Raw genomic sequence first — 27,173 nt, forward strand, 5'->3', positions numbered from 1 at the left:
AGTGACCATTTGTTTGTTAATTTGGTTCTGTACTCTAGCACTTTGAGTTTGAAAGGATACAATGACAATGAGGGTGAAGTGCAGACTGTCAGCTTTAATTTGAGGGTACTTTCATACATATCAGATGAACCGTTTAGAAATGACAGCACCTTTTGTACATGGTCCCCCCATTTTAAGGTACTACAAGTATTTGTTAAATTGGCTTCACAGATGTGTGTCGTTAGTGAATGCAGGAGAGCTGTTGATGAATAGTAATGATTCTAGACTTTGCTATTGCCTTTGGAGGTTGTTGTTGGGGTGTGACAACATGAGGAAGACAGCAGTGTCGATGCAAATGAAGCTGGCCGTCATAAGGGTCAGAAATGAAAATCAATCAATCAGGAACATTGCAAAAACCCTGGCCATGCCCAAGTCAACAGTTTGGTTCATTATTATCAAGAAAAAAACAACCGGTGAACTCAATTATGTCAAAAGACCCGGTAGACTGAGGAAGACCACTGTAGTGGATGACCGGAGAATACTCTCTATGGTGAAGAAAACCCCCCTGACAACAGCCCAACAGATCAAAAACACTCTCCTGGATGCAGGTGTAGATGTGTCAAAGTCTACCATACGTAGAAGACTACATCAGCAGGACTACAGAGGGTACACTACAAGATGCAAACCACTTATAAGCCTGAAGAACAGAAAGGCGAGATTACAGTTTGCTAAAAAGCACCTAAAAAGAGCCCCAAGAGTTCTGGAAAAAAGTATTGTGGACAGATGAGACAAAGATTAACATGTACCAGAGTGATGGAAACGGAAAGTGTGGAGAAAATAAGAAATGCCCATGATCCAAAGCATACCACCTCATCCGTGAAACATGGTGGAGGGGGTGTTATGGCTTGGGCCTGTATGGCTGCCAGTGGAACAGGCTCACTTGTCTTCATCGATGATGTGACTGCAGACAGAAGTAGAACAATGAATTCTGAAGTCTACAGAAATATTTTATCTGCTCAGATAAAACCAAATGCCTCCAAACTCATTGGACGGCACTTCATCATGCAACAAGACAATAACCCTAAACATACTGCTAGAGCAACGAAGGGGTTTTTGATGGCCAAAAAGTGGAAAATCCTTGACTGGCCGAGTCAATCACCGGATCTGAATCCAATTGAACATGCATTTTACATGCTGAAGAGGAGACTGAAGGCAATAAGTCCCCGAAACAAGCAGGAACTGAAGATGGCTGCAGTACAGGCTTGGCAGAGCATCACCAGGGAAGATACCCAGCGTCTGGTGATGTCAATGCATCACAGACTTCAAGCAGTCATTGCATGCAAAGGATATGCGACCAAATATTAACAATGATTACTTTATTCTACATTATGTTAAACTGTCCAATGTTTTTTGATGCCCGAACATGGGGGGGACCATGTACAAAAGCTTCTATAATTTCTAAACGGTTCATCCGACATGTATGAAAATACCCTCAAATTAAAGCTGACAGTCTGCACTTCACCCTCATTGTCATTGCATCCTTTCAAACTCAAAAGTGCTAGAGTACAGAACCAAAATAACAAAAAAATGGTCACTGTCCAATGAATTATGGAGCTCACTGTATATATATTTTTCATACTGGCCCCCCGTGGGAAACGAACCCACATCCCTGCCGGCCAAACCCTCCCCTACCTTGGACGACGCTGGACCAATTGTGCGCCGCCCATGTGTCTCCCGGTCGCGGCCGGCTGCGACAGAGCCTGGACTCGAACCAGGATCTCTAGTGGCACAGCCACTCGGGAGTGTTCCTTTTAAGTACCTGTAAAAAGTTCTTCCCATATTGCAAATAAACCAAATGACCAACATAACTTACCAGTAATACCCTACAATAGTTGTGCGTATTGCATATTTAAACTATTACAACAATACATCAATACAACAATACAACCCTATAGGCCATCTCATGTAGTGATTGTGCTATTAAAAAGCTTGGAGGACGATCCTCTTCTGTAACCTGTGCTACAGTATGATAAAGGACTGAATAGGAAAAATAATATGACTTTGCCCCTAATACAGAAATACAGACTAGACTAGGTTGGTTTTACCGAAGCTGCGGACGTTTCACAGCATTGCTTATACAGTATTGTGTAACTGTCGGGATTGCATGAAAGTTCCAACATTTTAATGACAGACTAACCCTATCCCTTTAAAAGTCCATGCAGAAACACCAAGAGTAACAGACGTGACCTGTTCATCTCTGCCGGTCAGCCAGCCTATCAAAGGGAGTGCATTATGGGTTGTGGTGAAGCTGCTGGTCTTGAAGATGGAGTGGAGGACTAGTCGCGATATGATTGGCATGTGCAATCTGCCAATTAAACGACCAGTGGTGCCCATTCACTCTGTTTCCGTCCATACTGAGTAAAGGAGTGGATGGCGCCAGGAGAAGTGAAGAGTGGCGAAAAAAGAGCAAAATCTTTATTTTGTTGCTTAGAGCAGACAAAATGTATTTAGTTAAAATTAATATCTGAGAGAAGTACTCTGTTTAAAGGGTCAAAGCAAGCATTAGGGCAGAGCTGCTTACCTGAATGTCCGTCAGCTCTTTGTGGAATCGCTTGGCCAGGTCTGGACCATTCTGCATGGTAGGAATTTGGTATGTCTGGGGGGGGGGAGAATATCATCTGGAGCATTTTGTTTGAGGGCAAATCAAAAGGGTTTCAGAAAAATGTAAATACACCAAGACTTGTGGTTACCTTTCCTTTGTAGAGCAGGCTGCCGACGGGACAGACGACACAGGCCGTCCCGGCACCAAACACCTCCGTAATCTTGCCTGAATCCAAAGCACCGAGCAGCTCCTTCATGCCCATGGTGCGCTCCGTCACTTTGAACTCTCCCTGAAGGAAACAAAACAAGTCAGTATGACTGTGCATCACTATAATTCCAATAAAATAATTATTCTAACCACCTATGTCAATGGATTACAATGGTCTTAAATCCTCTATCCGTTCTCAAATAACTAATCCCTACTTACCCATTCTCTGGCCAGGTCCAGCAGACACTGTCTGGTGACTCCTGGGAGAATGATGCCATCTAGAGGAGGAGTCAGCAACTCTCTCTCTGCATACAAACAAACAGGTACTCTTACTCACATACATTTGACATTTTAGTCATTTAGCAGACGCTCTTATCCAGAGCGACTTACAGTTAGTGAGTGCATACATTTTCATACTGGCCCCCCATGGGAATCGAACCCACAAACCTGGCGTTGCAAACGCCATGCTCTACCAACTGAGCTACACAGGACTGTGTACATAAGCTATACACAGTTGTTTGGAGTTTAACATAATTCACCATATCCAGATGAAGAGACATTAACAACCAATAGGGGGAAGCATTGATACAGCCTAGATCAGGGCTGCCCAACCCTCTTCCTGGAGATCTACCGTCCTGTGGGTTTTCAGTCCAACCCCAATTTAACACACCTGATTCTACTTATTAGCTGCTCAACAATACCTTAACTAGCTGAATCAGATATGCTAAATTAGGGTTGGACTGAAAACCTACAGGACAGTAGATCTCCAGGAAGAGGGTTGGGAAGCCCTGGCCTAGATTGACAGTCTAGTCAGACACTAAGCAAACACAAGCACAGGCATACAGACTAGAGACAGTCAGACATACAGACTAGAGACAGTCAGGCATACAGACTAGAGACAGTCAGACATACAGACTAGAGACAGTCAGACATACAGACTAGAGACAGTCAGACATACAGACTAGAGACAGTCAGACATACAGACTAGACAGTCAGACATACAGACTAGAGACAGTCAGGCATACAGACTAGAGACAGTCAGACATACAGACTAGAGACAGTCAGACATACAGACTAGAGACAGGCATATAGACTAGAGACAGTCAGGTATATAGGCTAGAGACAGTCAGACATACAGACTAGAGACAGTCAGACATACAGACTAGAGACAGTCAGGCATACAGTCTAGAGACAGTCAGGCATACAGTCTAGAGACAGTCAGACATACAGACTAGAGACAGTCAGGCATACAGTCTAGAGACAGTCAGACATACAGACTAGAGACAGTCAGGCATACAGTCTAGAGACAGTCAGGCATACAGTCTAGAGACAGTCAGACATACAGACTAGAGACAGTCAGGCATACAGTCTAGACAGTCAGACATACAGACTAGAGACAGTCAGGCATACAGTCTAGAGACAGTCAGGCATACAGTCTAGAGACAGTCAGGCATACAGTCTAGAGACAGTCAGGCATACAGTCTAGAGACAGTCAGGCATACAGTCTAGAGACAGTCAGGCATACAGTCTAGAGACAGTCACGCATACAGACTAGAGACAGTCACGCATACAGACTAGAGACAGTCAGGCATACAGTCTAGAGACAGTCACGCATACAGACTAAAGACAGTCACACATACAGACTAGAGACAGTCAGGCATACAGACTAGAGACAGTCAGGCATACAGACTAGAGACAATCAAACAGACATACAGTGTCTTCAGAAAGTATTCATACCCCTTGACGTATTCCCCCAAAAAATTGTGTTACAGCCTGAATTCAAAATTGATAATTGATACAGAAATATCTCATTTACATAAGTATTCACACCCGAGTCAATACTTTGTAGAAGCACCTTTGGAAGCGATTACAGCTGTTAGTGAGTCTTTCTGGGTAAGTCTCTAAGAGCTTTTGCCCATTATTCTTTTCAAAATTCTTCAAGCTCTGTCAAATTGGTTGCTGATCATTGCTAGACAACCATTTTAAGGTCTTGCCATATATTTTCAAGTAGATTTAAGTCAAAACTGCAACTCGGCCACTCAAGAAACATTCACTGTAAACAACTCCAGTGTAGATTTGGCGTTGTGTTTTAGTTTATTGTCCTGCTGAAAGGTGAATCCATCTCCCAGTGTCTGGTGGAAAGCAGACAACCAAGTTTTCCTCTAGGATTTTGCCTGTGCTTAGCTCCATTGCATTTCTTTTTTATTCCGAAAACCTCCCCAGTCCTTAACAATTACAAGCATACCCATAACATGATGCAGCCACCACTATGCTTGAAAATATGGAGAGTGGTACTCAGTTATGTGTTGTATTAGATTTGCCCCAAACATAACACTTTGTATTCAGGAAAAAAAAGTTACTTTCTTTGCCACATTTTGCAGTATTACTTTAGTGCCTTGTTGCAAACAGGATGCATGTTTTTGAATAAATAATTTCTGTACAGGCTTCCTTCTTTTCACTCTGTCAATTAGGTTAGTATTGTGGAGTAACTACAATGTTGTTGATCCATCCTAATTTCTCCTATCACAGCCATTAAACTCTGTAACTGTTTTAAAGTCAATATACCCAGCGACTGGGTATATTGATACACCATCCAAAGTGTAATTAATAACTTCACCATGCGCAAAGGAATATTCAATGTCTGCTTTTATATTTTTACCCATTTATCAATAGGTGCCCTTCTTTGCGAGGAATTGGAAAACCTCCCTAGTCTTTGTGGTTGAATCTGTGTTTGAAATTCACTGCTCGACTGAGGGACCTTACAGATAATTGCATGTGTGGTGTACAGAGATGAGGAAGTAATTCAAAAATCATGTTAAACACTATTATTATTGTTAAACACATTTTACTCCTGAACTTATTTAGGCTTGCCATAACAAAGGGGTTGAATCCTTATTGACCAATTTCAGCTTTTCATTTGTAATTAATTTACTTTGATATTATGGGGTATGCTAGTGACAAAATCTCAATTTAAGACATTTTAAATTCAGGCTATAACACAACAAAATGTGGAAAAAGCCAAGGGGTGAGAATACTTTCTGAAGGCACTGTACAGACTAGAGATAGTCAAACAGACCTCCTCCCTCATTCGTCCAGTAGATGAAGAGGTTCATGGTGCCGACCTCTGTGATCTCCTCCTGCTCTCCATACAGCCACAGGACCTGCTGACAGCCCTGCTTTATAGCCTCATTCTGCACTGCTATAGTAGGCCCATAGTTACTGACAGAGAGAGGGAGAGAGACGGAAAGTAAGAGAGTGAAAGGGAGGAATAGACACGGGAGAGAGAGGAGGGGTGGTGGAATATTTCATCTCAGCAGGCAGCTCCCTTGGAGACACCCAACCCTCATAAACAGCTCCTCCTGCTGGGGGAGCTGACCTTGTGAGAGAGGTCAAAGCAACATGGCTACCAGAGGACAGACAGGACATTGAGTTAATGTTCAGCTAACATCCAGGATGCAGCCAACATTTTGTAATCTAAAGGAATCCACATGGTTAAAATAGCTAAACAATTACATTATAAGCCTCAAGCATTCTCTATTCAGAAGTAAACGTGGGGCCCCAGAGTCAGACCATATCTTGATAATTCCATGGTGTTATATAAGAGTTGTTATATAGCCAATAAGCTATTAAGAAACCACTGTCTCGTTTTTCGGAAATTCCAATTGTTGCTTTCGCAAATTGTTGAGTCACTTCTACTTGGAAGTGTGTGTGTGTGTGTTAGTGTGATACTCACCCCCCCATCTTGTAGGCTCCGACCCCCCCTCTCCAGGCCCTGACGTAGCCTGGGTCTGCCAGCAGAGAGACTGGGCTGAAGGCCCCTGTGGTAAAGTAGGGCCCTACAGGACCCACGATGCAAAATAGTAGGGCTTGGCTGGCCCTCGACACACCCAGGGAAGGCTGAGGCCAGGAGGGAGAGGGAGGAGGAAGGAGAAGAGTGTTACTGGAGGTGTTACTGGAGGACACAGTGACCGCTCTATGTCACTACCTGGGCCTAAGTGTAGATGGTAAAAAAATTGATATGATGATCATTAAATGTGAAACCATGGAGACTGTTTCCTGTGTCTGTGAGAGGGGGAGCAGTGCTCACCTCAATGCCAATGAAGGTGGGTCTTATATAGAGGCTGGCTTCTAGGGAGTAGGGGACCCACTCCTGGTCTACCTCCACCAGCTTCCTAATGCACTCCAACAGCTCCACCTTATCAAACAACTACACAGAGATGGGAGGGACAGAGAACCTATAACAACTTGGTTCAGTTCAGTTGAGTGGAAAACCAGCATTTACATGGAGTCCTTCAGGACCAGGTCTGAGAGATACTCACAGGGAGACAGCTGCGGTCAGCACTGCGGTGCATTCTATCCATGTTCAGGTTGGGTCTGAACAGACGGATGTGGTTGTCTACCCCTCTGAACGCCTTCATGCCCTCAAATAGCTGAGTGAGACAGACACAGACACACTGTTCATACATCTGACAGAATTAACCATCTCTGTCCAAGTGGGGCAGCCGTCTAAGGCACTGCATCTCAGTGCTTGAGGCATCACTACAGACCCCCTGGTTCGATTCCAGGCTGTATCACAACCGGCCGTCATTGGGAGTCCCATAGGGCGGCGCACAATTGGCCCAGTGTCGTCCGGGTTTGGCCGGTGTAGGCCGTCATTGTAAATAAGAATTTGTTCTTAACTGACTTGCCTAGTTAAATAAAGGTAAAATAAAAAATAAAAGAATAAGCTAGGTGACTTGTATCAAGGAAAGACGGCTTAGTAAGACATAATGCTAGCCTCATCAAGCAAACTGACTGCTGCGCTCACATTTAGTTTATGAAACAGAATGTGAACTATGGCGACGTCAGTCTGGTTTCACGAGGCTAACATAGTGCAGACATAGGAGAGACATTTGGCTGGGGCTCCTTCTCTCACCTCTATGGAGTAGTGCAGGGCAGAGGTGGCAGGGTGCAACGACAGGTTCTGAAAGGGCTTGATCTGTGGAACCTTCCAGCCTGCTTTCTCTGACCAATAGATGGTCAGCATGTGATCAGAGAACTGTTTGCCAAACACCAGGGAGGCGGGGTCTGGCTTGGGCTTCCCCGCAGTGTTGTGCTCGATAGTGAGGTCTGCGGCCTGAGAGAGGAAGAGGGGCGGAGCAAAAGAGACAGACGGACAGACAGGGGGAAAGGAACAGAGCGAGGGCCGAACACAATGATTTTCTTTATTGTAATTGAAAGGGCATGCTTTGAGCGGAAATTAATGTTGGTCTTGGGAGCCAATTAAGCACTTCAATTAAACTTAATTAAATAATCAAAGCGCAAGGAAGTGAGAGAAGGGAAGAAAGGGTACAGAGTCACGTGGTGGACTAAGAAAAAGTTAGATCAAAAGAGCCCTGGGCTGACTGGTGGGCTACTGGACTGGTGCCAAATGACACTTACTTCTGCCTGTAAACAAGCTTCAGCAGGCCTCTTAAACAGGCCGTGCCTTTAGAGTCATGCCAAGCTCCTAAAAACCTCCTGTGCTGGGGGTTGTGATGACTCAGACAATAGAGAGTAATACAATGAGACAGGAAACTGTTTCAGTGTCTGGTCATTACTTCTCCTTTATATATTACCTTGAATGAGCTGGCAAACCGCAACGACCCCAAGGAGAAGGGGATGGCTTGAATGAACCGTCCATGAAGTGCCTAATAAACCAGAGAAAACACTACATTTAATAATCCTGACAAAGTTAAAAGAATATCAGCGACCAGAATTCACATTATGATAAAGAACCTATTAAGAGCATTGTAATACAATCTACTCCCACATTGGAAACCTGCCTTCTCAGCCAAGGTGACAATGTTGTCACTCTGGATAGATGTGAACCAGCAAAGCACCAAACGTGTCTGGCCTGAGTGTGTGTGTTCTGTTCAGTACCTGCACTATGTCTGTGGTGTGTGTGAGGGACAGCTTGAGCCACAGCTCCATAGTGGTACAGAGCTATAGAAGAGGAAGTATTATTCTAATAGTTAACTTCAAATTTGTTTTGGCCTGTCTGGTGAAGGTATCCTGAGAGAGTGTGTTTGTGTGTTGGAGACGTGGCAAACAACTCATAATTTATTTTTATTTCACCTTTATTTAACCAGGTAAGCCAGTTGAGAACAAGTTCTCATTTACAACTGCGACCTGGCCAAGATAAAGCAAAGCAGTGCGATAAAAACAACAACACAGAGTTACATATGGGGTAAACAAAACATAAAGTCAAAAATACAACAGAAAATATATATACCGTGTGTGCAAATGTAGCAAGTTATGGAGGTAAGGCAATAAATAGACTATAGTGCAAAATAATTACAATTTAGTATTAACACTGGAATGATAGATGTGCAAGAGATGATGTGCAAATAGAGATACTGGGGTGCAAATGAGCAAAAATAAATAACAATATAGGGATGAGGTAGTTGGCTGGGCTAATTTCAGATGGGCTGTGTACAGGTGCAGTGATCGGTAAGGTGCTCTGACAACTGATGCTTAAAGTTAGTGAGGGAGATAAGTGTCTCCAGCTTCAGAGATTTTTGCAATTCGTTCCAGTCATTGGCAGCAGAGAACTGGAAGGAATGGCGGTGTTGGCTTTGGGGATGACCAGTGAGATATACCTGCTGGAGCGCATACTACGGGTGGGTGTTGCTATGGTGACCAATGAGCTAAAATAAGGCGGGATTTGCCTAAACAAGCATACCATAACAAGCATACCATTTCTAGGGAAACACCACCTCTTTACAATGAAACGTAACTTGACACTATTGCCATGCAAAAGTAAAAAGCAACCTTCACATTTCAAAACTTGAATCTGTAGTTGATCTGACTGGCTAAAGACTGGGATTAATGTAATCCAGCCTAAACCTTCATTGCTGCGTTGTTATTTTGCATGATAATGAACATTTGTGAAAGCTAGCTACGACTAGCCCTAGCTACAATTGTATTTTTAACGCCACACATATATTTATCACTCCCGCTCCGATTACTGGCGATTACACAGTTTCGTCTGTGACTGCACGCTTTATGTCCACACTGCCAACTTGAATAACGTTACCAGAAGCAGTTCTATATCGTGGAGCTCCGCCCCATAGGGGAGCTCTGCTCCTAGTGGTTTACCCTCTGCCCTAAGGCAGCAGCAGCCTGAGACAAAATTATGCACACACCTACAGCCAATAGGAGTACAGGTGTCCCTATAAGAGGGGATGCCTCCCCTCAATCAGCCTCCCTTTTTCTTCAGCGACTGGATGACTAGACTGAAGAGCCAAGAAGAGACGAAGCTACGAAGACTCAGGGACAAAACGCCGTTGATATTCCAGTCATCAACGTCGTCTAAATGAGCACACCGGGAGAATTTCCACCCCCAAAAGCTCTTTTTCAGAGCTCAGTGCAGATGCACTTCCATGGCGGCCGGTGACCACCACGACTTATGTTTCGTGTGTTTGGGATCCCAGCATGCCAAGGAAGGCGTCTGCAGTCCCTCAATTGCGCCTCCTGCGCCCCTCCTTTCTTTAAAGGAGAGGAAGCAGCGTTGGGCGTTTTTCAGGGAGGACATCTCCCTTGAGGATGTGTTGTCGATACTAGCCTCTGCTTCAGAGGCGTCGTCCGACGGCGCAGACTCGGGGGAAGATGGGGATTTTGAGGAAGGGTCTGGCATTCCAATGGAACAGTCGGACCCTGTCCCTCATACTTTCAAGCCCCCTTTCCTTTGGAGAGCGAGAGGGCTTGTAGTCCCTATAGCGAAGGGGATACGAGCTCTGAGAGATCAGAAGCTCTCTCTTTCGCTGCAGCCTCTCTGAGAGCGGATTTTCCGGGTCTCATTGAGAGAGCTGCTCAACGGCTGGCAATAGAGCTGCCCCCTCTTCCCTCCGCACCGGAGGTTGATATGATGGAGGGCGGTCCTTATTCCAGGCCAAGGAAGGCGGCAGAGCCAGTGGCTCCTGCCATGCCTTCTTTGGCTAGGTACGTTGGAGGCTAGTGGGAGGCACCTTTAGCGGCGCGTTCGCCTGTAAAAGCGTATCTCCCATTCACGAGAGTGGAAGGAAGGCTTCAGGGTCAGGGAATCCCCAGGTTAGAGAGCGCCATGGCGGCGTGTCTCGTACTGGGTTCGAGCCCTTGGCCCTCTTCCAAGAAGGCCACGTTGCCATCCCAGAAGGACCGACTCACAGCGTCGCTGTTAGAGAAGTCTTTTGGGTTGGGAGCCCAAGCTGTAGCAGCAGCTAACAACATTGCCCTCTTGGCGGCCTCTCTGTCCCGTTTAACCACGGGTAAGACAGAGATGGCACCGGAGGAGGTGGAGGAGGCGTCCAGAATTTCTGGCGCCATACTCCACCTTACACAGGCGTCCGCAGTCTGCGCGGGGAGATCCATGGCCACTTCGGTGGTCGGGGAACGACACCTCTGGTTGTCTTTGACTTCCATGAAAGAGGCAGACAGGACGTCTCTCTTGAACGCCCCCCTCTCTGACGACGGCCTCTTTGGGGTCGCAGTCAAAGAGGCAACGGAGCGTTTTTCGAAGTTGGAGGAGGAGAAGAAGCAGTTGGCCAAGCACCTGCCGTTGGCAGGACGACTCGGCCCCCCTCCTCCCCAAAGGCCATCTACCTCCGCCCCTCTAAGTAGACCGGGGTCTACGACGAGGCGGCGTAATCGGCGTCATCCGGCGGCCACGAGCAGCAAGGGAGCGGGCTCGGCCCTCCCAGCAGCTACGGTAGCCCCACTACAGCCGGCGAGGGAGGGTGACGAGGACGCCGACCTGGCCCTCCAAGGGAGGCAAGAGGAGGCGTACGTGACGGGACGCGGGGAGAGGATGGAGGACGCATCGATGGTGTCGAACGCGCCCACTGTTCCCCCCACCCTTCGGTTGAAGGGACGGGTGCTGATGTAAATGCTTTTGTTGATGTGTTTAATAAAGAGTTGGCTCCACCTGACTTTGTCAAAAAAGAGCCTCTTTTCCATAATACGTCCGAGAGCGTTCAAATCTCACCCTCTCTTCCTTACCACTCTAAGAGCCGTTCAGCCCACCGAGGGTGCGTTGCTGAACAGGCACTAAGAGTAGGTATCCAGAAGACCTCAATCAGGTCGTCACATCACACTTCACGTATAAGAAGTGCTTTACATAGAAGGCAGCAGTCCCGGTCAGATTCTGACATGAGGACGCAGCCGCTATTTGGGATGGCGCACTAGTACAGACTAAGGTCTCCACTAGTAGCGAGCCAGACCCATGCTGCGTTCACGGAGGGCCTGATTACCGCGGTCACCAAGGTGCCCAGAGTATCGGCGCCCCCAGGCATTGTAACACAGCAGCTATCTGGGGACGGCGCATTATCGCAGACCAAGGTCTCGGTTAATACGATTCAGACCCATGCTACGTTCACGGAGGGCAGGATTACTAGCGTTATGGGTATAACCAAAGTATCAGCTCCCCTGACAGAACGAGCCAGTACTCACCACACTGAGCGTGAATCAACCCACCAGGGGTGCAGAGTTGAACACACACAGAAGGTGAAAGTTAAGAAGGTATCAAGGCGCCGCCTTGTTTTACCTCATAGAGACCTCATACTACAGACTTCTAGGAGTACTGTAGTGAAGGGCTCTGATAGCGAATTGCAGTCACCTAAGATGACGCAATCGCTTGCTGGGGATGGTGCCCTGCCGCAGGCTGTGGCCTCGGTCAGTGCAATTCAGACCCGCGATGCGTTCAAGGAGGGCAGGAATACGACGGTTACGGGTTTAACCGACATCCCTACTCCTCTTTCTTTCTCAGAACGCATTTCCTCTCCCTTTCACGGGAGGCCCACCTTGGGCTGTTCCACCACTTCAATGTTGGGGAACAGTGGCGGTAAGGGCCATAGAGGAATACAGGTCCTTCCTACTGGATGCACCACAGCTTTGCGCCCAGCCACTTTCTCTGCATTGCTGGCAGTGGCGAAGAAGCTGCACCCTCTCACGCTGGCTAGAACAGACGTTGCAGAAGGGTTATGCTCTCCAATTCCACCGGATCCCACCCCCGTTCAGGGGAGTGGTGGAGACGGTGATGAAAACGCCAGACAAAGTGGCCGCTCTGATGACAGAGATTACGGAACTTTTGGCGAAGGAGGCGGTGACAGTAGTTCCCCGGGAGCAAAGGAACAAAGGGCTATATTCGCCTTATTTCCTAGTACCCAAAAAGACGGGGGGAGTGAGGCCGATTTTGGATTTACGCATTCTCAACGAGAGCATAACCAAACGGCCCTTCCAAATGCTAACGACAAAACGTCTGCTGGAATGTGTCCAGAGAGGGGACTTTTGTACGAACATAGACCTAAAGGACGCGTACTTTCATGTGCCGGTTCAGCCGCGTCACAGGAAGTTTCTGCGGTTCGCCTTTCAAGGGGTGGCGTACGAATACACGAGGATGCCATTTGGGTACGCCCTGGCACCTCGCACATTTTCCAAGTGTGTGGAGGCGGCATTGGAGCCGTTGCGTCGTCAGGGAATACGGCTACTAGCCTACCTGGACGACCTACTGGTTCTCGCCCCGTCGGCAGAGCTGGCGATCACTCACACAGCACAGACAGTGATGCATCTCACAAGTCTGGGGTTCGCTGTGAATTGGAAAAAGAGCACGCCCTGGCCCACTCATCAGATTGTCTACCTGGGGATACAGCTAGACACTGTGAGGATGAGGGCTCGAATTTCGGACCCCCGAAGGGTAGCCTTGTTGCTAGCCCTAAGGAAGTGTCGTCCGAATCACACGGTGACGGCGCTGTCGATCATGTCACTTTTGGGTCTCATGTCGTCAGCCCACTCTGTGGTTCCACTGGGACTCCTGCACATGCGCAGGACGCAGCGATGGTTCGCCCAACTAAGACTAGACCCATTGCGTCAACGTCATCGGTTGGTGGTGGTTCCCCTCTCGCTCAGTGCAGACCTAAACTATTGGAGAAACTCGCGCGTTCTCACGCACGGAGTCCCGATAGGAAAGGTGTCCTCTCACATCCCAGTATTCACGGATGCGTCCCTGACGGGATGGGGAGGGACATGTCAGACACAAGCGATAGGAGGTGTGTGGCCTCAATCAGGTCGTCACATCAACCTCCTGGAGTTGGAAACGGTTCGACTGGTTCTGACCCACTTCGCGTCTACCCTTCGGGGTCGCGATGTGCTGGTCTGGTCAGACAACCGGGCCACAGTAGCCCACATAAATCGCCAGGGTGGAGTCAGGTCTCCTGCTCTCCATCGGGCGGCAGAGGAATTGTGGCTGTGGGCTCACGAGCACCTTCGCTCATTGAGAGCAGCACACATTCCGGGCTACTTGAACGTAGGAGCAGACCTCATGTCAAGAGGGGGTCCTCGAGACGACGAGTGGTGTCTGCATCCAGACATTGTTCTCCAGATTTGGGAACAATTCGGGAGAGCCGAGATGGACCTATTCGCGTCACGCGTGAACGCGAAATGTCCTCTGTGGTTCTCTCTGAGGGAACAGGACGAACCGCCACTGGGAAGGGACGCCTTTGCGCACCAACCGTGGCCGAGAGTTCTCCTGTATGCATTCCCTCCGCTGTCCTGCATTCTCCCACTGCTAGCCAGGGTGAGGTCAGGGGGCTGTCAGTGATACTGATAGCGCCCGATCGCCCGGGGGCTCCGTGGTTTGCGGAGATGAGTCAGATGTTGATTGCGCCACCTTGGCCAATTCCACATCGACGGGACGCGTTGTCTCAGGCGGCTGGCACGATAGGGAAATTGCCCATAATCGGCCAACCACTGAAGGCCTGGCTGCTGAGAGGGACAGGCTAGAGCGCCGTGGGTTATCTGATGCAGTGATCAGGACCATACAGGGTTCACGTGCCAGTTCCACTTCTAAGATGTATGCCAGTAGATGGAACGTGTTTTCACGATGGTGTGTCACACAAGGTGTGGACCCCATGAGCTGTCAGGTGGAGAGTATTCTCTCTTTTCTGCAGCTCCTGTTTGATAAGCAATAATCGCCTGCCACGATTAGAGGGTTTGCAGCAGCGATTTCAGCTTGTCATGAGGGTTTTGGCAGAGACAATGTCTTTAGTCACCCTCTAGTGAAACGCTTCCTATTAGGAACGCGGCGACTTAGGCCAACACCTAGAGTCACGCTTCCTCAGTGGGATTTGGCTTTGGTACTCGAAGCGCTATGTAAGTCGCCGTTCGAGCCATTGAATCAAATACCCCTCAAGATGCTGTCTATCAAGACAGCACTGTTGCTCGCTTTGACTACAGCTAAGCGGGTCAGTGATTTGTGTGCTCTTTCGACGAGACCTGACGGCCTGGCCATCAATGGTGACCTGAGCAGAGCAGTGTTACGTCCTAACCCGGCATTTGTGCCTAAGGTTATTAAGAGTTCATATAGGCCACAGACCGTGGAGCTGTGGGCTTTTTCTCCTCCTCCTCATAGAGAGAGGAGTGAGGAGAAGCTCCATCGCCTGTGCCCGGTACGCGCTTTGGCGTGTTACGTCGAGCGCACAGCAGCGATTAGGTCATCGCCTCAGTTGTTTGTGTGTCACGGTGCGGCTGCACTAGGTAGACCACTTTCAAAACAGAGGCTGTCTCACTGGCTTTGTGAAGGCATTGAGACAGCTTATGAGGTAGCAGGGCGGCAATTGCCTCAGGGTATCAGAGCTCACTCCACTCGTGGAGTAGCGGCTTCTACTGCCCTTTTTAGAGGAACAGGAGTAGAGGATATCTGTAGAGCAGCATCCTGGTCGACGCCGTCTCCATTTATCCGTTTCTATCTCTTAGATATGTCTTCTAATTCTCTGGCTCGATCTGTACTCAGCGTGGCTGAAGGGAGATCTTGAGCAAGAAAGAGAGGAGAAACAGGACTGTGGACACAGGTTTCCATCAGGCCCGCTTTGGTTAGAAAGACGTGTTTTTGACAGATGTGTTTTCTAACTCTTTGGCTCGGTCTGTACTCAGCATAGCTGAAGGGAGATCTGGAGTTAGGAAGAGAGGGAAAAGCAGGACTATGGACAGGGTTTCCATCAGGTCCGCTTTGGATAAGAAAACATATTTTGTGGCATGAATCCTGACTGACAGGGTCAGTACAGTAGAGGCATGCGTTGATTAACAGAATGTGAGGTCATCTATCTGCTTGTTCAGTTAGTATGACTCATGTTTTTGTTCCTGCCCACTAATCTCTGGGATTCCATTGAGTGAGTGAGGCGGTCTACCGCGTTTACAATGTAGAGTGACACTTGGTTGTCATTCCATTAGTGGTCGGTAGTGTTTTCACAGGATATTGAGGCACATCTATCTGCTAGTACAGATTAGTATGGCTTCTATTCTGGTGATCTGCCCACTAGTCCAACCTCCCGAGTGGCGCAGTGGTCTAAGGCACTGCATCTCAGTGCTAGCTGTGCCACTAGAGATCCTGGTTCAAATCCAGGCTCTGTCATAGCCGGCCGCGACCGGGAGACCCATGGGGCGGCGCACAATTGAGAATACCTAAACAGCGCCGGAGAAGATGGCTGCCGTTTTACAGCCCTCTAACCAATTGTACTATTATGTGTGTTTTTCCGCGTTATTTGTAATTTATTTTGTACATAATGTTTCTGCCATCGTCTCTTATAACCAAAAAGAGCTTCTGGATATCAGGACAGCGATTACTCACCTCGCATTGGACGAAGATTTTTTCTTCAACGAGGCGGCCGCGAAGGATATCATACAGACACCCGACAAGGCCCAAATCCCCGTCATTCGGCGTGAGGAAGAGACGGAGATATCGCGGGACGCAGATCCGGGTGCCTTGTAAGGATCCGACGGCGAGCGAGTAAACTGCCTCTTCCATCAATCCTATTAGCCAACGTTCAAGCTTTTGAGAATAAAATGGACGATTTAAGATTACGGTTATCCTACCAACGGGACATTAAAAACTGTAATATCTTATGTTTCACGGAGTCGTGGCTGAACGACAACAATGGTAACATTCAGCTAGCAGGCTATACGCTACATCGGCAGGACAGAACGGCTGACTCTGGTAAGACAAGGGGGTGGCGGTCTGTGTATATTTGTAAACAACAGCTGGTGCACAAAATCAAATACTAAGGAAGTCTCGAGGTTTTGCTCGCCTGAGGTAGAGTATCTTATGATAAGCTGTAGACCACACTATTTACCAAGAGAGTTTTCATCTATATTTTTCATAGCTGTCTATTTACCACCACAAACCAATGCTGGCATTAAGATTGCACTGAATGAGTTGTACAAGGCCATTAATCAACAGGAAAACGCTCATCCAGATGCAGCGCTCCTAGTGGCCGGGGACTTTAATGCAGGGAAACTTAAATCCGTTCTACCTAATTTCTACCAGCATGTTAAATGTGCAACCAGAGGGAAAAAAACTCTAGACCACCTTTACTCCACACACAGAGACGCATACAAAGCTCTCCCTCGCCCTCCATTTGGCAAATCTGACCATAACTCTATCCTCCTGATTCCTGCTTATAAGCAAAAACTGAAGCAGGAAGCACCAGTGATTCGGTTAATAAAAAAGTGGTCAGATGACGCAGATGCTAAGCTACAGGACTGTTTTGCTAGCACAGACTGGAACATGTTCCGGGATTCTTCAGACAGCATTGAGGAGTACACCACATCAGTCACTGGCTTCATCAATAAGTGCATCGATGATGTCGTCCCCACAGTGACCGTACGTACATACCCCAACCAGAAGCCATGGATTACAGGAAACATCCGCACTGAGCTAAAGGGTAGAGCTGCCGCTTTCAAGGAACAGGACTCTAACCCGGACGCTTATAAGAAATCCCGCTATGACCTCCGACGAACCATCAAACAGGCAAAGAGTCAATACAGGTCTAAGATTGAATCATACTACACTGGCTCTGACGCTCGTCGGATGTGGCAGGGCTTGAAAACTATTACAGACTACAAAGGGAAGCACAGCCGCGAGCTGCCCAGTGACACAAGCCTACCAGACGAGCTAAACCACTTCTATGCTCGCTTCGAGGCAAGCAACACTGAAGCATGCATGAGAGCACCAGCTGTTCCGGATGACTATGTGATCACGCTCTCCGTAGCCGATGTGAGTAAGACTTTTAAGCAGGTCAACATTCACAAGGCCGCAGGGCCAGACGGATTACCAGGACGTGTACTCCGAGCATGTGCTGACCAACTGGCAAGTGTCTTCACTGACATTTTCAACATGTCCCTGACTGAGTCTGTAATACCAACATGTTTCAAGCAGACCACCATAGTCCCCGTGCCCAAGAACTCTAAGATAACCTGCCTAAATGACTACCGACCCGTAGCACTGACGTCTGTAGCCATGAAGTGCTTTGAAAGACTGGTCATGGCTCACATCAACAGCATAATCCCAGAAACCCTAGACCCACTCCAATTTGCATACCGCCCTCAACAGATCCACAGATGATGCAATCTCTATCGCACTCCACACTGCCCTTTCCCACCTGGACAAGAGGAACACCTACGTGAGAATGCTATTCATTGACTACAGCTCAGCATTCAACACCATAGTGCCCTCTAAGCTCATCACTAAGCTAAGGATCCTGGGACTAAACACCTCCCTCTGCAACTGGATCCTGGACTTCCTGACGGGCCGCCCCCAGGTGGTAAGGGTAGGTAACAACACATCTGCCACACTGATCCTCAACACGGGGGCCCCTCAGGGGTGCGTGCTCAGTCCCCCTCCTGTACTCTCTGTTCACCCATGACTGCATGGCCAGGCACGACTCCAACACCATCATTAAGTTTGCCGACGACACAACAGTGGTAGGCCTGATCACCGACAACGATGAGACAGCCTATAGGGAGGAGGTCAGAGATCTGGCCGTGTGGTGCCAGGACAACAACCTCTCCCCTCAACGTGACCAAGACAAAGGAGATGATTGTGGACTACAGGAAAAAAAGAGGACTGAGCACGCCCCCCATTCTCATCGACGGGGCTGTAGTGGAACAGGTTGAGAGCTTCAAGTTCCTTGGTGTCCACATCACCAACGAACTATCATGGTCCAAACACACCAAGACAGTCGTGAAGAGGGCACGACAAAGCCTATTCCCCCTCAGGAGACTAAAAAGATTTGGCATGGGTCCTCAGATCCTCAAAAAAATCTACAGCTGCACCATCGAGAGCATCCTGACTGGTTGCATCACCGCCTGGTATGGCAACTGCTTGGCCTCTGACCGCAAGGCACTACAGAGGGTAGTGCGTGACGCCCAGTACATCACTGGGGCAAAGCTTCCCTGCCATCCAGGACCTCTATACCAGGCGGTGTCAGAGGAAGGCCCTCAAAATTGTCAAAGACTCCAGCCACCCTAGTCATAGACTGTTCTCTCTGCTACCGCACGGCAAGCGGTACCGGAGTGCCAAGTCTAGGTCCAAAAGACTTCTCAACAGCTTCTACCCCCAAGCCATAAGACTCCTGAACAGCTAATCATGGCTACCCGGACTATTTGCACTGCCCCCCACCCCATCCTTTTACGCTGCTGCTACTCTGTTAAGTATTTATGCATAGTCACTTTAACTCTACCCACATGTACATATTACCTCAACTACCTCAACTAGCCGGTGCCCCCGCACATTGACTCTGCAACGGTACCCCCCTGTATATATAGCCTCCCTACTGTCACTTTATTTTACTTCTGCTCTTTTTTTCTCAACACTTTTTTTTGTTGTTGTTTTATTCTTACTTTTTTTGTTTAAAATAAATGCACTGTTGGTTAAGGGCTGTAAGTAAGCATTTCACTGTAATGTCTGCACCTGTTGTATTCGGCGCATGTGACCAATAAAATTTGATTTGATTTGATTTGATTTTTGAATTGGCCCAGCGTCGTCCTAGGTAGGGGAGGGAATGGCCAGCAGGGATGTAGCTCAGTTGGTAGAGCATGGTGTTTGCAACGCCAGGGTTGTGGGTTCGATTCCCACGGGGGGCCAGTATGCACTCACTAACTGTAAGTCGCTCTGGATAAGAGCGTCTGCTAAATGAAGTAAATGTAAATGTAGTCATTGGCATTGCCATTGGACTAGGTGGGGCGGGTCTTTTAACCGATGACGCAGTATATTGTGACGCCCGTAGGGGTTTTTAGTTGCAGTACTGCGGGACTCGGTTGCAGCCATTGCTAGGCTTGACTTTCTCGTTTCGATGGGAAGTGTTAGGCTCGGCAGGGAGTACATTTTGGAGCGCTACGCTCCGCCTTAAACCACTAGGAGCAGAGCTCCACGATATAGAACGATTAGTTACCGGAGTGTAACTCCAGTTCTATGAGTGGAGCGGAGCCCCATAGGACTTAAGGCCCTGCCGACCCTCTCTAGTCTCGCTGAAGAAAAATATCTCGGGAGGCTGATTGAGGGGAGGCACCCCCTCTTATAGGGACACCTGTACTCATATTGGCTGTAGGTGTGTGCATAATTTTGTCTCAGGCTGCTGCTGCCTTAGGGCAGAGGGTAAACCACTAGGAGCAGAGCTCCCCTATGGGGCTCCGCTCCACTCATAGAACTGGAGTTACACTTCGGTAACTAATCGTACTACTGTTAGCTGCTAGCTAACATTACTACTAGCTAGCTGCGCCTGTGTAACGTTAGCTGATGATAGACTGAAGGTGAAGCAGTGCGGGACTAGTAGCACATCAGTTTAAAAAGTAAATAGTGGAGGTCTATTAACTCTTACTTGCCCCACATTGTTAACTATTTACAGAGACGATCGAGATAAACAGACAATAGTGATATAAGAGTGTGATCTTTGGACTCACCGTCCTCAGAGTTGCCATCGCCGCTACGTAGCTTATGAATGGTAAATGTGTCCGTGTGGGAGCAAATTCTGAGAGCATTGGTCCTTTGCGTTCCGGATTGGACCTTGGCACAATATATAATAATAATAATAATTATAATATAATATATATAATATATATCATTAAACTTCCAAAGCGACTTACGTCATGCGTGCATAATTTTTTTGGTGGTCCCCTCTTGGCGCAATTTCCGCGCTACGACACAAGACAACAACGTTATAGTTTGCACAGATCTTGAGATTAAAATAATAAAACACCAACCATGTCCAAATTAATATCTGATATATATTTCTTCTATATTTTTTCATATATTTCATTGGTAAATTGTGTAAGAATATGTTTGCAAATTCCATTAAATTTCAATAGCAGGCTATTTTACCTTTACACGAAATAATAAAGATGTCCTCCGAAGACATGCTAGTATGAACACTGAATTCATTGTTATTAAAAGATACAGCAAATGATAATGGAAGATGATAATAGTCAGCACAGCAGTGGGTTAAAGATGAAATAGGCGTGACGAATCCCTGCCATATGGTTGGACAAAACAGACAGCGTTAGATGGGTTCGAATAAACGGGGTTAATCAAGTTCAAAACACAAAAGAGTGGAGATGCCCACGATTGGTCCACGAACGGGGAGTTGTAGCAATCTTGTTATTTGATTGGACGTCGTGCTTTCGGTGGGATGGACATTTAAATGCTACAACGTAACCGTCGTTTAGAAGTGTATTTGTTATATAATGCATAATTTCTCCTGTATTATTGTCTAAATCTATTTAAGAATAATATGTTGAACCCTTTCGTTTTCTTTACATGCCAATGTTGTCCATCAGCATTCAGCACACTTGCATTGTCCAATACCGTGTCCACAAAGATTGTCTATTATATTGACAAGATAGTCAAGTGGCAACTCTAACAATAGAAATGCATGTCCTCAAAGGTGGAAGATAGGCGTGAATAGGCGATATCAGGTGGGACCATTCTAGCCAATGAAAGGGCAGATACGCATGTGACCAACAAGCCATAAAGATAGATAGAGGACTCATCCTTGTATCTTTGCCTTTATCGCGTCTGTGACCGAATGGGCAGCACCATTGAGGCTATCTCCATTTCAAAGTAGTCAATCTTCTTCTTCTTTATTGGCTGATTGCTCCCAACTCAAAGGAATCCCCACCCAGTTGACTACTATAAAATGGTGGAAGCCCTCAATGGCAATGACCATGCCAAAACGAGTTATAGCCATTATGAGTCCTTTTTTAAATTTTTTAATTTCACCTTTATTTAACCAGGTAAGCCAGTTGAGAACAAGTTCTCATTTACAACTGCGACCTGGCCAAGATAAAGCAAAGCAGTGCGATAAAAACAACAACACAGTTACATATGGGGTAAAAAAAACATAAAGTCAAAAAAACAACAGAAAATATATATATACAGTGTGTGCGAATGTAGTAAATTATGGAGGTAAGGCAATAAATAGGCCATAGTGCAAAATAGTTACAATTTAGAATTAACACTGGAATGATAGATGTGCAAAAGATGATGTGCAAATAGAGATACTGGGGTGCAAATTAGCAAAATAAATAACAATATGGGGATGAGGTAGTTGGATGGGCTAATTACAGATGGGCTGTTTACAGGTGCAGTGATCGGTAAGCTGCTCTGACAACTGACGCCTAAAGTTAGTGGGGGAGATAAGAGTCTCCAGCTTCAGAGATTTTTGCAGTTCGTTCCAGTCATTGGCAGCAGAGAACTGGAAGGAATGGCGGCCAAAGGAGGTGTTGGCTTTGGGGATGACCAGTGAGATATACCTGCTGGAGCGCAGACTACGGGTGGGTGTTGCTATAGTGACCAGTGAGCTAAGATAAGATGGGGATTTGCCTAGCAGTGATTTATAGATGACCTGGAGTCAGTGGGTTTGGCGACGAATATGTAGTGAGGGCCAGCCAACAAGAGCATACAGGTCACAATGGTGAGTAGTATATGGGGCTTGGTGACAAAACGGATGGCACTGTGATAGACTACATCCAATTTGCTGAGTAGAGTGTTGGAGGCTATTTTGTAAATGACATCGCCGAAGTCAAGGATCGGTAGGATAGTCAGTTTTACGAGGGCATGTTTGGCAGCATGAGTGAAGGAGGCTTGGTTGCGAAATAGGACTTTTGATTGGAGATGCTTAATGTGAGTCTGGAAGGAGAGTTTACAGTCTAACCAGACACCTAGGTATTTGTAGTTGTCCACATACTCTAGGTCAGACCCGCAGAGAGTAGTGATTCTAGTCGGGTGGGCGGGTGCAAGCAGCATTCGGTTGAAGAGCATGCATTTAGTTTTACTAGTGTTTAAGAGCAGTTGGAGGCTACGGAGTGTTGTATGGCGTTGAAGCTCGTTTGGAGGTTTGTTAACACCGTGTCCAATGAAGGGCCAGATGTATACAAAATGGTGTCGTCCGCATAGAGGTGGATCCGAGCGTCACCAGCAGCAAGAGCAACATCATTGATATACACAGAGAATAGAGTCGGCCCGAGAATTGAACCCTGTGGCACCCCCATAGAGACTGCCAGAGGTCCAGATAACAGGCCCTCCGATTTGACACATTTAACTCTATCTGAGAAGTAGTTGGTGAACCAGGCGAGGCAGAAACCAAGGCTATTTAGTCTGCCAATAAGAATGCAGTGGTTGACAGAGCTGCGCAGTACTGTCTTTTATCGGTCGCGGTTATAATATCGTTTAGGACCTTGAGCGTGGCTGAGGTGCACCCATGACCAGCTCGGAAACTGGATTGCATAGCGGAGAAGGTACAGTGGGATTCGAAATGGTCGGTGATCTGTTTGTTAACTTGGCTTTCAAAAACTTTTGAAAGGCAGGGCAGGATGGATATGGGTCTGTAACAGTTTGGATCTAGAGTGTCACCCCCTTTGAAGAGGGGGATGACCGCGGCAGCTTTCCAATCTCTGGGGATCTCAGACGTTACGAAAGAGAGGTTGAACAGGCTAGTAATAGGGGTTGCGACAATTTCGGCGGCTAATTTAAGAAAGAAAGGGTCCAGATTGTCTAGCCCAGATGATTTGTAGGGGTCCAGATTTTTCAGCTCTTTCAGAACATCAGCTGTCTAAATTTGTGTAAAGGAGAAGCGGGAGGGGGGGGGGGGCATGGGCAAGTTGCAGCGGAGGGTGCAGAGCTGGTGGCCGGGGTAGTGGTAGCCAGGTGGAAAGCATGGCCAGCCGTAGCAAAATGCTTGTTGAAATTCTCGAATATTGTAGATTTATCGGTGGTGACAGTGTTTCCTAGCCTCAGTGCAGTGGGCAGTTGGGAGGAGGTGCTCTTATTCTCCATGGACTTTACAGTGTCCCAAAACTTTTTGGAGTTAGTGCTACAGGATGCAAATTTCTGTTTGAAAAAGCTAGCCTTTGCTTTCCTAATTGATTGTGTATATTGGTTCCTGACTTCCCTGAAAAGTCCTCTATCCATCTCTATGACAACAGTCATACCTCAGATATAAAGTCTTTTTTTTTTTAAGTTGCCGAAATGCCACTTGCGTCCAATTATATCAGTGCATTCATAACAACCTAACCATTAGGAAACTTCAATTCCATAAAAAAAGCCTCATGCAGCTAATTAGCAATTGCCTTTTTTGTTGACCAAATTCTACTCTCTCTCATTGACCTCCATTCAAAAAAATCCTCCTTTCGTGGGAATATTTTGTTGACAGATTTTGGGCTGAGTAAAACCTCTCGCTTCGCCTTTTCCTCTCTGGTGTCCATATAGAAAGCTGATGCAACACTCGGGAAGCATTTCCCGGTTGCACACTTTTTATGATCTTGGGTTTCACAACTTAATCTAGCGCACCACTGAGATATAAAGTATATTAAGGTCAGTGACTATACTAGACACTCTGGCTAGCACACTCACAGAACCTATGTAGCCAAGCCTACTGACTGAAAATAATGAATTCACCTTACATGCAAGTGGATGCTATCCTATTGGAGGGTGGCAAAATATTTTACAAAAACTTGTCTAATTGTTACTAATCTAATTTATTTTACTGTATTCAAAATGTGTGTATTGTAAAGAAAAATATTGGCATAAGTGAGGTTGTGTAATCTATTCCAAGTAACCTTAGTTTAATTTCAAATTTCAAATTGTATTTGTCACATACACATGTTTAGCAGATGTTATTGCGGGTGTAGCGAAATGCTTGTGCTTCTAGCTCCGACAGCGCAGTAATATCTAACAAGTAATATCTAATCAATGTGGGCATCTGTGTTTTGTGGAGCCTGAATCACCTGTTGGTCTAGTTTCATTTAATGTTGAGTTACGCCTACTCTGGGGATTTCTCCTGGGTTTTTCTCCTACCCTGTAGCAAAAAAAAAGAAAAATCCATACCACTGAGATTTGTGCTCTGGAGTTTGGAGCATTGTGAAGAACATTAAAATCATTCAAAATACTTCACCAGAAAGCATAACTTAGCCACAGAGGACAGCGGAGTCACTCACCACCTTCCGGAGACATTTGAAACCCCACCTCTTTAAGGAACACCTAGGATAGGATAAAGTAATCCTTAAAAAAATAAAATAAAAAATAAATAGTATAATTGTAAAGTGGTTATCCCACTGGCTATAGGGTGAATGCACCAATTTGTAGTCGCTCTGGATAAGAGCGTCTGCTAAATGACGTAAATGTGCCCTTGAGCAAGGCACTTAACCCTAATTGCTCCTGTAAGTCGCTCTGGATAAGAGCGTCTGCTAAATGACTAAAATGTAAATGTAAATGTAAATTAGCTTCTTTTAAAAAATAGCTGGAGGGGTGTGTGGCGACGATATTGGTGCATCTCTCTCCAGAATGCGCTCAGCTCTCCAGAATGTGTTGAGCTGTCTCCCGCCAATTCTTGTGCATACTTTGTTTGTATTAATTGTTTGACAGAAATCATCCCCATATGAGGCATTTGACATCATATGATTCAAAACGCAGCGTCATATGACGCAAAATGCATCATATGGGGATTATTTCTGTATTTTGAAAGTTACATATCTTGAAAACTTGAGCGCTGACAAGCAAAACATGTTGGGACTATGTCAGCAATGGACTAATGTGTCTGGTTGCCCATTTGAGGATGTCTGATTTCTGATTGTCTTAACTCACCACCACTAATAAGCTGAGTTTCTCAGTAATTTTTTCTTCAGCTCACAAAGTAAGTCAGTTAAGTATATATATTTGTTTTACATCCATAGTGAATGATAATAGTTCCTCACAGTATTTGAAAAATCTTTCCAACACTCTCCCCCTAGATAATCACCAGGCATCGGTGTGAAAGAGCAAAATGTCATGCTCTGAGGATCCCATATATCCAGTGGAAACGTCATAAAATACCTGAAGACCTTTCCCTTTGCCATAAACAGCTGTCCGGAGCTCACTGGAGCGGGAAACTGTAATGGCCCGGAATAGGCTAGTTGATTCAATGTTGCTAGTGACAGCTTTGGGCCAGACCTTCATTGGGCCGGACCCAGTTTATTGATTTGATGCAATGTTGCACTTCACTAATGATAGCTAAAATTAAGACTGATAGAAAGGTTTATGTATTTTTATTTAGTTGACAATGTAAGTTATAGGCCTACAACTACATTGGCCTATAGGTTATCTCTTAGTTCCATGTGCTGATTTCTTTAGCTGCCAATGGCTCATGGTGAATCAATGTGTTCATATGGCAGAGGCTGGTGCTCTCCCATTGGTGGAATTTTAACTTAGAGATTTTTATCATTTTAATTCCGATTTGACAATGATTTTGAGAAACGAAAACGTTATTATTGAAATGAAACTGTTCCACGAAAATGTGCATATGAAAATCATAACTTAAATTCAGATCTGTAGAAATCTTAGGATAAATTGTAAGCTTCTCCAAACTTGAAACTCAAACTTGAAACTCAAGCGCCGCCTAGGAATAGGACGTTGTGAACAGCGAGCACATTTGTTGTAGTCTACTGCATAATTACAAGGTGTGTGTGTGTGTGAGAGAGAGAGAGAGAGAGAGAGAGAGAGAGAGATAACGAGAAGGGGGTTGTTACTAAGATTGTGCCTAATAAAACTGAGCACAAATGGACAGCTATGTGATCCATCGTGGAGAAAAGCGCTCACCTCGATCCAGCACCAACCGGCACCCAGCACGGTGTTGCTTGCTAGACTAGTTGGCTTGTACGCCTACGTGTTTGATATGGGCAGCAGCAGGCCTGCGAGCCAAGGGCGAGAGAATGCCATGTTCCTTATTTGATATCGTTCCCATTCCCTTTACGCCAAGTTTAGAATTGTTAAGTTATAGAAAATAGAAGTGGAAAACTATTGCGAGCACTACTCCATATCACTTGATATCCACCACAATGGGGAAAGAATAGAAGATGGAGAGTGGAGAGGGTCAGACCCGAATTAACTCAAACTGTCTATCCGACAGCAGAGCGTGTCCGATTCCAAACCAACCACACTGAATAGATAACAGCATATCATCATGAGCGCACAGATTACTAAACAGAGCTGAGAGCTCTCCATGCAGAATGGGGCCCATATATATATCCCATATTTTTTTCCTCTCTCCCCTACCACAATCCCATTATAATTTATATCAATAATGCAACA

General features: G+C 46.4%; 1 protein-coding gene across 3 annotated transcripts; it reads right to left on the reverse strand.

Moving 5' to 3' along the window:
- Nucleotides 1-1,698: 1,698 nt before the first annotated feature.
- On the reverse strand, nt 1,699-21,029 carry LOC121568925 (branched-chain-amino-acid aminotransferase, cytosolic-like). Of its 3 annotated transcripts, none has more exons than XM_041879407.2 (11): nt 20,934-21,029; nt 8,386-8,457; nt 7,704-7,904; nt 7,108-7,218; nt 6,876-6,995; nt 6,522-6,685; nt 5,865-6,007; nt 3,008-3,093; nt 2,730-2,870; nt 2,561-2,635; nt 1,699-2,393 (listed from the first exon to the last, which is right to left on the reverse strand). In XM_041879407.2, the coding sequence occupies exons 1-11, from the start codon at nt 20,991-20,993 to the stop codon at nt 2,352-2,354; spliced, it is 1,215 nt and encodes a 404-aa protein (XP_041735341.2). In that variant the 5' UTR covers nt 20,994-21,029; the 3' UTR covers nt 1,699-2,351. The 3 variants fall into 3 exon arrangements, with proteins under 3 accessions (XP_041735341.2, XP_041735340.2, XP_045077536.1); XM_041879406.2 differs by lacking the exon at nt 20,934-21,029 and adding an exon at nt 20,516-20,610; XM_045221601.1 differs by lacking the exons at nt 3,008-3,093; nt 20,934-21,029 and adding an exon at nt 20,516-20,611.
- Nucleotides 21,030-27,173: the final 6,144 nt, after the last annotated feature.

The sequence above is a fragment of the Coregonus clupeaformis genome, chromosome 7 (genome assembly GCF_020615455.1).
Source record: "Coregonus clupeaformis isolate EN_2021a chromosome 7, ASM2061545v1, whole genome shotgun sequence".
NCBI classification, from domain to species: Eukaryota; Metazoa; Chordata; class Actinopteri; order Salmoniformes; family Salmonidae; genus Coregonus; species Coregonus clupeaformis.

What these genes read in the sequence shown, in the direction of transcription:
- LOC121568925 (XM_041879406.2), bottom strand. Translation starts at nt 20,593, where the DNA reads ATGCTCTCAGAATTTGCTCCCACACGGACACATTTACCATTCATAAGC. An exon ending in GGAGCCTACAAGATGGGGGG is followed by an intron (nt 6,008 to 6,521) that starts GTGAGTATCACA and finishes TCTCTCTGTCAG; the next exon opens with TAACTATGGGCCTACTATAG. An exon ending in GCCTGCTCTACAAAGGAAAG is followed by an intron (nt 2,636 to 2,729) that starts GTAACCACAAGT and finishes CCCCCCCCCCAG; the next exon opens with ACATACCAAATTCCTACCAT.